At 38.8% G+C, this 12,471-nt stretch overlaps 1 protein-coding gene across 14 annotated transcripts in view; it reads right to left on the reverse strand.

Moving 5' to 3' along the window:
- The window catches only part of DENND1A (DENN domain containing 1A), a 174,585-nt gene that overhangs the window by 72,405 nt on the left and 89,709 nt on the right, over positions 1 to 12,471 (reverse strand). For all 14 annotated transcript variants that reach the window (XM_085239413.1, XM_085239403.1, XM_085239405.1 and 11 more), the window contains 2 exons: positions 8,077 to 8,122; positions 227 to 328 (listed from right to left, as the gene is read on the reverse strand). In XM_085239413.1, the coding sequence (XP_085095539.1) occupies positions 227 to 328; positions 8,077 to 8,122 (148 nt within the window). The remainder of the gene's footprint in view (positions 1 to 226; positions 329 to 8,076; positions 8,123 to 12,471) is intronic.

Below are 12,471 nucleotides of genomic sequence, written 5' to 3' on the forward strand. Positions count from 1 at the left end.
ATTAATTATTTTCATCGAGCATTGATAGAAGTGAATATGAAACAGTCCACTTAGTACCACAGTTCAAGATAAAAAATGCACAATGTTCATTAAAACTCAAGTGAGGTAGAACAGTTTACTCAAAATATTAAGAGCAGCACAATGAGACACCTGAATCTACAAACAGGCCAAATGGATTTACATTTCTCAGTAATGAAATGATTGAATAAAATAATTTAATACATACCACATCATTAGGTAGGCTCTGAAGGTCATCAAAAGGGGTTTCCAGTGTGTTGGTGTCTACGTTAAGAATCACTACATCTTCCAGGGCCATGTTTCTCACTTTCTAAAGATAAGCAAATTCAAGAGAAGGAAAAGGAAGGAGTTAATTCCTGTGCATAAAGTACACAACTGGCAGCATAACATCATGGTGTTACAATTCTCAAACATTTAAAGAAAACACCAACATTCCTGTCTTTCTGTAACCACTTGTTTCATTTTTCTATCTTACAGTATTAAAGCATTAATATTCTATTTGTGGAAGGGAGCTCCTGAAATTGCCCATTCTGAAATGTTTGAAACCACAAGGTTACTGGTTAAGATTATTCAAGCAAGGAGTTGCTTCAAGCAGCTCTGCTAATGTTTATCTTAACTCTGATAAGCTGTTTGTATGTTCAGCAGCTTCTAGCTAAGTAAAGATCTGAAGCTATTTTTTTTGTATTTGTAAACTAATTTAAATAACAATAATTACTGGTTTTTCCAGTAGGTAAGAGATGTATTGAGTAAAGGATGCTGCTTGGCTTCCGAATCTTGTGCTGAGTCTTGCATCTCTAATGCAGAGAAACAAGAACAATACTTAAGCATTTATTTTAACACTATTTCCACTATCAAGTCAATTGAATCATAGTGCTCTTTCCTTGTTTTTCCTGTTGTTGGCTTTTTGTTTTTACTAACTGTACACAGTTATGCCCTTAGCAAATTCAGTGTTGTAATTTCAAAATCAAAGAAGTGTAAGTGCAAAATCTGGTGATTAAGGAAATTTCCCACTGCTCCTTAAACAAACATTCAAGAACCCAAATACTTATCATATGCAGTACTAAACGTGTGTTATCAAGGAAGAAAATGAACATAAACATTCACCTTTTTTAATTAAGATTTTGTGGGGTGGAGGGAATTGTTTTCCTTAAAAGAAAGGAACTAGAGCTCTAAAACAATGGCAACGTTGAGCCTTAGGCATCTAAATAATTACCTTCAGTCTTCAAGGCTCAGTTCTCTGTCTATAAATAAAGCTGCTGTGTAGTTATAGCAGTGGTGGGGGGAGAACAAACAAAAAAGCCAATAACTATTAAAAACATTTTGAAGACATTTAAGTTTAAGTCTTCTGTGAGGATTTTCTTTAACTTAAATGGAAAAAAACCCTGTGTTTAATGCTTTCCATACAAAAAGCACAAGTACCGCATGATAAACCAAGGTACTTTCCTCTCCATTTCAGGAACCAAAGGTCACTCCCTTGGCTGCATCTGATAAACTCTAAAGCAATCCAGGAGCCTCACTCCTTCTAGGAGTCCGGAAGCACCAGACAAACTGATTTGCTCCTTCCTGTTTCAGAAAATTAAAAATCTCACTTATACTCAGGAGTCTAAAAAGCCCATACAAAAAGGTCTTGCAACGCACTTAACTAAAGCCAGAAGCTTGTCAAAACCAAGTGCTAGTAGGACAAGACAGAAGAAATTAAAACCTTCTCTTGATTCCTGCCAAAGAAGCAACGAATGTGCTCAAACTTGTCGATGGGTGTTTTTGTGACTCTAGTGATAATTTCGAACTTTCCCTTCAGCAAAACGTTGGGATTTCCGCAGCTGCACAGGCTTTTCACAAGCACATCTCTGCCAAGGCATACAGTACAACGGGATACAGTTCACAATGCATGGACTATAAATGCTGATCACTGTAATCACCTCCACACACGGCTCAGAAATGACTGTATCAGAAAGGCAGGCTAACATTTAAATGCTGTGCTATACGCTATACCTTTACAGAGTAAAGAGCACAACCTTACTTTAAACACCTCAACAGTCGTATTAAGACGCTGGATTTCCCTGTAGACAAACGCTCAAATTTAATAAAACACCAGAGAATAACTTGATTTATAGCATCTCTCTGGCACTGCATTGAAAAAAAAAAAAAAACAGTTTTTCAATGGTCCAGTTGTGCTTTATCCCAGAGAAATGCAGACTGATTGATTCACCACGGTCTGTTTTAGCCATCATTCATATCACTATGCTTTTTAATAAAGATGTTATCAGGTAGATATAAGGGCTTTTGAAAACAATCAGATGGTTCTTTTGCTAAATGCAGTATCAGCCGAGCTGAACCTGGAAATTAAAGCATTTACTCTGCTGGAATTTCAGTAAAAACTCCAAGCATCCAATTGCTGTTTTCATATTAAATCCCACTGCACACTACAAATTGCAACAACATGTAGGTTATTTCACAGGTATGCCTTGCAAGTTGTCCCAGTTTTCTCAAGTTACAGAAAAGCAGCCACTAAGCTGTATACAGCCACACAGCTGTATGCATCCACACTTCACAACTTCCTGAATATGAAAACAGAATTTACAAATGAGATGATACCTGCTAAAAAGGGTGGACCTACAATCGGTACGCTCAGATTTTGCAGAAAACGTGGAGAGTAAAAACAAGAGGAAATATGAATATTGCAGTTTGCTTATCTAAACTTTCTGCACACTAGAGATTTGCTGGGTCAAAAGAAGTGATTCAGTGAAACTGAACATCACAGATTACAACTGCAAGCCCTTTTTAACCATCTTTCCTGGACTCCGTGTAGCCATAATTAATCATCTAAACCCAACCAAATCGGACTAACATCTACACCTGCCTTTTATTTTATATGTCTCTGTTTAAAAGAGTGGAGAGGTAAGGAAAGCTGGTTTAACAAGCACACTGAACCCATTGTTTATGGCCTCTATAAACATGGCTTAGTAAGAATTACTGACTTAATCAGAGAGAACTTATCTCCTGGTGAAAAGAGCACTTTAAATTTCAGAAATGGCACCTTTACTGTGAAAATCTCTTAACTTTTCAAACAAACTCCAGGGGGCCTTAAACACTAGGTCAGTAAATAAGCAGCAGTTAGTACAACCTGTCCTGCTCACAAGCAGCCACACTTGGAGTAATTTAAATGTTTTATGTGAAAGTTAGCAAAAACACTGAGAAACTATATAGCAATGTTAAGAGGTGCACCTCTGTTGTACTTGGGTCATATGCTAGAAGAAATATACATCAATAATACTAATACCATTTGCACTAAACGTTACTTTATTTTCACCGTTTACTGCTGGCAGCTTTTGCTTCTCCTCCCATAAAAACCACCGAGTCACACTTAGCTGAACAATGGCATTGGATACCTCCTTTAAAAAAACACCGTGCAAGACATGAACCAAACCGACCGTGAGGTTTGATGGCCGGACACAAACAGATCAATATATTGAAAACATTGCAATGGCACAGAAAATTCACTTTCCGGTAATTACTTTGAATCTTAAAATAACCCTCATATTTTAATAGCTATTTTGTACATAATACGTGAAGCTATTATGAAACCATGATTCACTAGTTAAAATCCATTTGCTTAATGACTCGCTTCTAATTAGTTAATAGTTTCCATTTATTTTCTTAAGAACACCACAACACTGCAGACAACAATGTGTCAATCTGGCTGCCAGAAGCAGGAAAGGCAGCGGATATAAAATTTTATTATTTCATGCCCCAACAGCAGCCAGAAGGACTTAATGAAATCACCCTCAGATTTACAACCTGAAGCAGCGATTCCGCAGACAGGCCCGGCCGGGCTGGCTGTGCCCCCTGACCCCGCGCCCCTTTGATCTGGGCACAGCAGGTGGCCCGAGCCCCCCGTGCATCTTCCACTCTTCCGCCACTGCCCCGACCTTGATGTGCTGAACCCTGATCCTGCGCAGGTGATTCTCCAGATCCTTATCGCAGGCAGCTGCTGCCAACTGAGTGACAGACATCACCGGTGCTGCTCTAACGCCGCGGGACAGCGGCAGCAAAACCTGCAGCCACCACTGTGCCTCCCTGGTACTGCACAAGTCACATCAACACTTACCCGCCGGGAGCCCATCCGCTCCAGAATCTCTTACATAAACATGGCACCATTTCCGTTTCTTCCAACAATTGGATAAAAGACAGTTTAATAAGTAATTTGGTACGTTTTAAAATGCACATCTCTCTTTGGTGCCAAGAAAGGATGCTTTGGCCATTTTGGCCAACTTCACTCACAAATTCACTTTGGAGAACTTCAAAAGAATTAAAATTCCGAAGTCTCAGAAGAAGCTCTCGAGTGACTGGAAACTTGAAACTAAATGGATAAGTAAACTAATAAATACTTCTCTAATTTTTAACGTCACTTCCAAACGTTCTGTTTGTGCCTCGACCAAAGGGAGGTGAGGCCAGGCACTGCTCTAACGCCATGGCTGGAAGCCTGGCACAGCAGATTCTGCTGCCAGCAGCTCAGAACCAAACAGCTAGAAGAGCTGTTCCCCATGCTTAATGAGATCCACATGTGCCCAAATTCCAGCAGGCAGTGTACCAGGTCAAGGACGCTCCTCTGCCATCAGTGCCATCACGCTGAAGGCCTTTGCTACAGACAGCTGCTGGAAAAACCACTTGGTAACGACAACACGAGGTAAAAGGCTGCCAGCACGGTTTGATGCTGCGTGTAACACAAAGGTCGATTCGCTGTTGTATTAACAGTAAAATAGCTTGCAGCATGCAGGCACAACATAAGGTAAGATTATGAAAGGGATGTGTTCGTTTGATGGAGTTTCAGCTCCCTATCTCGTTATTTATCAGTGCTAAGTACTTATCTTCGTCTAATATGAATTCAATTAGTTCTGTAAGCATGTTCCATTATTCATGTGATAACTCCAGCCTTGCTTATCCAACAGCTTATAAACTTTTAGCCTTCTTTGAAGTTACTCTGTGGATTGCTAAATGGAAATCTTATAAAGAATGACTAACTAGGTGATGATAGAAAAGCTGAAAAATAAGAGCCCAAAACACAGCTCTACATTTTCTACCAAGATTTTCAGTCATATATCAGCCAGAGCCCTCTGACCTATAACAGGAGATTATCTTATCTCACTGGAGAACATTTCAGTCACAGCAAATTAGATTTAACAGTCAGTGGATATGTTTGATATTTTAATTGTAAGAAAAATTTGTCATTTTCCATTAAAAGAGCTGTTCCTTCTAGAGACTCCATATAATAGGAGACTGCAAACTAACTTTAAGATGCACAATGGTTTGAAATAAAACTTTTGAGGTGAGACAGAGGGTGCACTTTGTTTAAAGCATTATAACTGCTATGGTATTTCTGCCAGAGGTCCTGTTGTGAGATGGGGAGAGCAAAAGGCCACAGAAGCAACACCAAAGCTGGAGAATTATTCTTCCTCCTACACTCCAAAGTCTCTCTTCCCTTTACACCACAGCTTTCTGTGCTTAAGTTTAGGCTCCACTAATATCTATGCAACAGTGACAAATTCTGCAGAGCTGCTGGAGCAGAACTGTGAGCCTGCATGTGCCCTGCCCCTGTGGGGCTCCACAGAAGATGATAGTCCACCTGTCTTAAATGGAATGGGAAAAGAGGAATTAATTCCTTATTCTGAATCTAGAGCATGTGAATTAACACTTTTAAAAGGACTAAGGGCTGAAACTTCAGCATTTAATGAAAAATGGATTCTTCATAATGACAATATTTTCTTTGCCGTTTATAAAAATATTTTTGAGATGGAGAAATTAACACAAAATATTTTTTTAAATACTCAACTGTTGGAACACGAGAATAAATTGCTGTTGCTACTGAACAGTTATTCTAACAAATAAGCCTACATATGAGGAAAAGGAAAAAGAAAATAAGCTTTCAACACCCAAACCAGGCTAAGAGGTAAACTATTTATTGTCTAGTTTGTTTGACAGATGTCACCTTTCCTTCTCCCAAGGCACAGACAAATTATACAGCACTTGTCAACAAACAACATATACAATAGCTCACTGTGTGATTTTATTTTATTTTTCAATGGTAAAAACACATCTAGCTGTATTGGAAGGAATTTGATTTATCCGTAAGAGCAGGAGAGAAGACAGTTTTATTTATTTAATTTACTTCATAAGGCACTTTGAAAAGCTGCACTTTGCCAATGTGTGTGTGTTCCAGAATCTCCAGCTATTCAGAAGCCATACTGGATTTAGTACGAAACAGATTTTTCGCAAGCTATAGAAATGGATGAAAATTGGCTGCTCCAAGAGCAGCTCATTTTTTTTTGAGTTTTTACAGATGGAGTTTGGAAGGCCTACAGAGCCCTGCAATGTGGAAAACTGAGACGAAGGAAGAGCTAATATCTTAAGCTGCAAGGCAGGAGCGAGACAAAGCAACTCTAACAAGTAGTTACCGGTTTTTTGTTTCTACACCCATCGCCAGGCTGACCAGGTAGCTCTTTGTGAAAGATGATATGTGAAAGCTGACAAGTGCCCACATCAAGATGTCACCCCACCCTCTAACAGGCCTCTTACTAGAGGGACCCTAATAAGCAAGGCGATGATTACCTGACACAGACATCGGGCCGAAAAACTCTTGCCCCATATGAAAACTATATGCTAGGCTACTCCCCAGATATTACATTGGCCCTGCCTACACAGTATTCAGATGCAATTACCAGAAATCCCTTTAACAAAAACATACTAAGCGCAAACAAATGTACATGCTGACTTTTGGATCAATAGCTTATTTACCAACACATCGTACTAAAATTCTGTACTTTATTTAGAAATATCTAGAGCATCAAAAATTGTCTGTGTACAAGCAGGAGCAGGGGGAAGTCCTGAATGTTCCATCTAGCTTATGAAAAGGTGACTTCTAAGAATTGACTTCACATTAATACTGGGAAAAAAAGGAAAGCTACACAGTATAATACTGAAGTTTTACAATGAAGACAGAGAGGATCACTGTTTCACTGCTATGCCCCTATGAAAGAAAATGTTTGATCAGTACATACTTCCAGAGAAGTAATAAATTTTATGGACAATATAAAAACAAATATTCTAGTAAAATGCATTAATTTATACGATGAAAAAAATCAGAATCAGAAGTTGTTACATACCCGAAACAAATAAGCTTAAATTTCTAAACACATGTATCTCAAACAGGGGCACAAGCCAACTAACTTCCAAGGGCAGATGCAAAACCTTCCAGTTCAGCACTGGGTACTGACTGAAGTTCCTGCGGAGAGGCAGTGCTTTCTGAGACGGAATGCCTCATCAAGCACATACACAGCACTCAGGCTTCCTGTGTAAAGGGGCACAATTAATAAGAGCAAGCATTTTCATAGGCATCTAAATTAATAGCTTATGTGCTCCAGATACTCTTAAGGAAAGTCATCAAGTGTTTCTCCAGTACGGGAAGCAAAAGGAAATGCGTTACTTCCACTTTTAAGAGGGTGTGGGTTGTGTTAGTTGTTGTTCATTTGGTTTAAAGTCAGACAAATTATTATGGATTGTTTATATGTGATGCTTTCTGTGAGGGCTGCTTTTCTGCCAGTTTTGTGTTAATGTTAACAACAAGTTCCTTCTCTTCAGGTCTTTTCAACATTAAAAACAAAAACTAAAAAAAACAATCTGGCTGTAAATGCCCAAAAGAGAACTATAACTGTCAACGTTTTGGTTTAATACTAACTCTGCCTTTGTGAATACAGAGTAAAACTAGAGGCAGAAAGCTGACTAAATGAAGCAACAGAACGGAGAGGGGAACACACCACGAGCTCTTCACTGACTGCTGAACTGCCAACGAAGGACACCCAGAGGGCACGAGGTACAGAGGAAGACTTCCTTACGATTTAGCGCGATTACCGACGCCTAACTGCAATTCTCTGCGCGCTCTTAAATAAATTAATGGGATTATTTCATTTTTAATTCATAATGACTGTATGTAAAATTACTTAGAGGATGTGGGTCTAAGTCATAAAACTACATGTATTTTCAGAAATGGTTAGAAAGACTTACCTCCATCAAACTTAAATGTATTCCAATGAGGTAGGGCATTGGGGCACTGCAAAGAGGAGGAAAAAACTTGCTTTACATTCTCATAGCACTGGATTAACACATATGACTTATAAAATTAGCTACAGGAAAAGACCAGGGATTCTGGATTAGACTTTGGGATATATATAAATATATATATATAAACCACATGTTAACATAATTTTATTCCATATTTGAAAGATTTTTTTTACTATGCAATATTCCCTTCTTATCATAAGATTTAATTTCTTTCGACATCAGAATTGTTAAGTGTCTTTTTAAGACAAGTACATAAGGGCAGCTATTAAAACACACACACACACACAAAATAAGGTGATCTCTTAAAGTACAATTTTCAAATAATTCTGTACTCTTTCAGCAGACTGATTTAGTTGTAGAATTAAATGGTTAGCTCAGTGAATGCATATCATGCATCGTGTAAATTTTAAACCCTTTGATTATGGGTCCAGACACATTTTAAATAATTCAACTAAGTATAAATCTTGAAATATTTACATTTATAAAACAAGGATGTAAAAATTAGTTTGGAAGATTCTGATCAACTCCATAATTACTATGGCATATGCTGGAATCATTGTTTCAGAACACAATAACAAACAATATCGAGAGGTTCTTTGGCCAAATTTATTGCTTCAAACAGAGGTGTGACACTTCTGTTATCAAACAGAAAGTTAAGAAAGACTCATCTTTCCAGTCTTCTGTTCAACCATGTTAGCAAACAGCAATATGGGCTACTATGTAACAAGGAAGAATACTGAATGAAAGCTGAATCTTTGTATATACAGTATTTCTAATATTAAGTTTTACTACAGGACTCCCACTCAGCTAATCGGAAAAGCTCATATTTGCATTGCTTATTAGAACATATCAAAGAGGATGCCAAAACTGCTAGTTGCAAATATGGCACACACTGCCTGTTAAACTGAAAGCACAGACAGACACAACTTTTAAAATAGAGCCTCATTTGATTTTGGATACAGAAGCTTAAAGAGCTCATTTTCAATTTCAGATGAGAAAGAAGAGAAATGTCACTGTTCTGCCTTGTTTTAAAATATCTTCCATATTGCTTTTATAGATGGGTGCCTACTGTTCTGTAAGGGAAGAACAGTACTGAAAGAACTACTGCTGCACACCAGCAAAAATCACTCTGCTTCTTGTTCTTGTGAGGAAAATTTTTTTAAAGTAACAATTTCTGGTGTGCATATTAATAATTATCATCTTTATCGCTGTACCTTGAAAACTGCTACTCTGTTGGATACTGCACCAAGGGACGTAGACAGCCTCTATACTACATGCTCTGCATGGAAACACTGCTTTGTTCTTTTATTCTTGTTTGAAGGCAAACATACATAGCATAAATAACTTCAAAGAACCCAACAAGTTCTGAAGAGGCTCACCGAACTGCACGGCCTGGCAAGAACGCCCTTACCCAAGCTTCACCCAACACCGCACCCTGTCACAGCACACAGGCACTGTTAACTCAGGAACTGATTTGGTACAAGTCCCAAAGCCTCTGCGTCCTTGGGGATTCCACAGATGAGAACCAAAACATATATCCAAGTTCTTGGATATGTGTTACAATTTTTTACCATTCAACATGATACACACTTAGTGCATATGGATTGCTGCTCATCTGAGGAGTATTTATTTGTCATTTTGCATGTTTTATTTGTGACAAACACTCTCTCTTTCACCCACATCTCTTCATTTCCAATGGCCACATTCCAGGAGCAAGAAAATACCCAGTAATTTCACATTCAAAGTATAAACCATTGGTTTAGTTGCCAGCTGCACAAATGCTCAACTTCCCCGTGTGCCTTGCTATGCTGTTCAAGGCTCCTCCAGTACACACTGAAATGAATGTGTTTCTAATTAAGTAGTTTCAGAAACACGACAGCCTCAATCTCAAAAATACAAAGTCTGAACCTCGGCAGGAAGTCGTAAGACTGCAAACGTCTCATCTAGTAGAACCTTGGCTAACGTAATGAAAGGAAGCAGGAAGAGTGCAGTATTCCAGAAAACCAGACACTTTATTAATGCATCCAAAAGCAGAGCCTGTCACCAAGCATAACAAAATCTGAATCTGTAAAAGTTGATTAACTGTATCACGTCCATCCTTCGATTGCCCAGCTCATCAACAGAAGAATGCAAATGCCTAAACCCTTAAAACCTCACACTCCCAGTAAAATTTTAGGAACTGATAGAAAGATATGTCTTAAGACACAAGGGTCACCTTTGGATGCAATGAATTGCCTTTTCAATTTTCTAGTGAAAGTCATCAAAGTAAAGGCAATACAGCATGTAAAGGCTATTACAGTGATGGTATGAAGGCCACAATACTCCAACTTTTGTCAGGTTTTGAAAGCTGTTTTTTTCCTGTAACCTTGCATTGCTGTGCTTTAAAGAACCCAGTCAGGTGCCTCGTGCTGCACTTGGACTGGCCAGAGAAAGCAGCAGGACAAGTTGATATTGTAACACTACAAAGAGTGGTTTTAGCTTACTCATTCATAAGAGAGATTCTGCTGATCCATAAGAAAAAGCAAACTTCAAAGCAGAAATTTGTTTAAAAATGCACTAATTTTGCAACATTTGTGCTACCTTTGTGAGTAGTTGCAGAGATTTCAGCTAGGGAATGAGGCAAAGCTCAGAAGATGATATTGAGTAACTTTATCTTTGAGGGACAAAAAATATATTCCATGATACATAAACCACAAGACAACAGCAAAAACATCTTAAGGATAATTCACTGTGATAGCTCCTTATACTTGCAAAAGATGAACTAAGCAAACATAGTGTATGGGGCTGCTGAATCACGGCCTGAAGCTCTGATTGATCACCTGAGCAATGAATCAGCCATGGGAGCACAGGTGAAGACAATTCAGCTGTGCTGCAGGAAGGGGTGGAACCTGGCTGCACCTCTTCTAGAGCCGCTGAAGAGCTGACTGCCAGTGGGGAAGGATCTCTTCTGGAGATCCACTCCACTGGAGTCTATTTCACGAGCCCAGGATAGGGTGAGTGTCTTTCTTTTCCTACTCCAGTCTAATAATTACATCAGCCAAACTCCTGGATATACTATGCCATCTGTATATTCATTGATTGTACACATAAATAACCATAATAAAATGTAATTCTGGTAAAGAGCATGTAATTATTTCCTATCAAGTCTACCAAAGAGATTACATTCTTCTGTCATCACTCATCATGACTGAGGAAGAAATACACCAAGTACACCTGAAGTGAACGTTGAAGATGCACATCGTATGCCATTACTTACTCAGCTCCCATGCTGTACCAGAGAGGATTGTGCACTTCTCACCATCCAGACCACGCTGCAGTAGTCCTTCCCCACTGCCATTCAGGTCCCAAGCCATTTTTACCAGGTTCCACGTGCATTTCCAAGACTTCCCAGTCAGCTTCAGTAACATCCATTGCTTGTATAAACAGGAGAAACGCTTTGTGCAATCTAATCCTTCTGAGACCCATGACAGATTAAAGACTGACCCACGGACCAGTTTTACGCACTGCTCGACGAGTCCTGGCGCTTCCCACAGCCACAACTCGCAATTACTCAACGCTGTTTGATGGCAGGCAATAGCCATTAAGTGCAAAATAAGAAGTATCAATTTCTGCTGTGCACATTCACTGCTTAAACAAAAAGCCTGCCTAAGCCTTTTGGAACAAAGACTGAGGCTATTACTCCTCTCCTGTCACAGCAGTTCCCGATGCAGGGTTATTTACAATCAAACGAGTTCTACAGGTAAATACCAAATCATTAAAGCAGCAATGCATAAGCATGAATATGGATACTGTGGACTTAATGGTGAGATATTGCCCATTTATTACAGTTGCATTTTACAATTTCTCTGATTCGTTTCCTTAGGCTAACTAGAGACCTCTTAATTATGGTCCCAAGAGGTGGGCAACAACTAATTGGAAGAGAATCAGGTGAAATAGAGGGAGGCTTCCTCTTAAGTGAAAGACAACAAATAAAACCAACAAAAAAAGTTCAACTCAAAAGAAACAAACAAACAAACCTGCAATTCACCAGAAAACATAATGTAAAACCTACAGATCTCAAAGAAAGTTCATAGTTTATAGCTACACAGGGATTTGCACCAATTTGCTCCACAGTTCCAGGAAAATTGATTAGATCACATTTACTAAGTTCAAGTCCTGATGCACAAACTCTGACTTAATGTGTTGCTCATACACCACCTGCATTTTATGCATTAAGCAGTCTCCTGATTTCTCTTCAGTTTACTTACTGAGACGTAAAAGAATTCAATCCCAAATTTATCAGGGTAATTGATGCAAATTAGAAACCTGACTGCATAAATTGGAGTGATGTAGAAACAA

The sequence above is a fragment of the Meleagris gallopavo genome, chromosome 19, assembly GCF_905368555.1.
Source record: "Meleagris gallopavo chromosome 19, MGAL_WU_HG_1.1, whole genome shotgun sequence".
In the NCBI taxonomy this organism is placed as follows: Eukaryota; Metazoa; Chordata; class Aves; order Galliformes; family Phasianidae; genus Meleagris; species Meleagris gallopavo.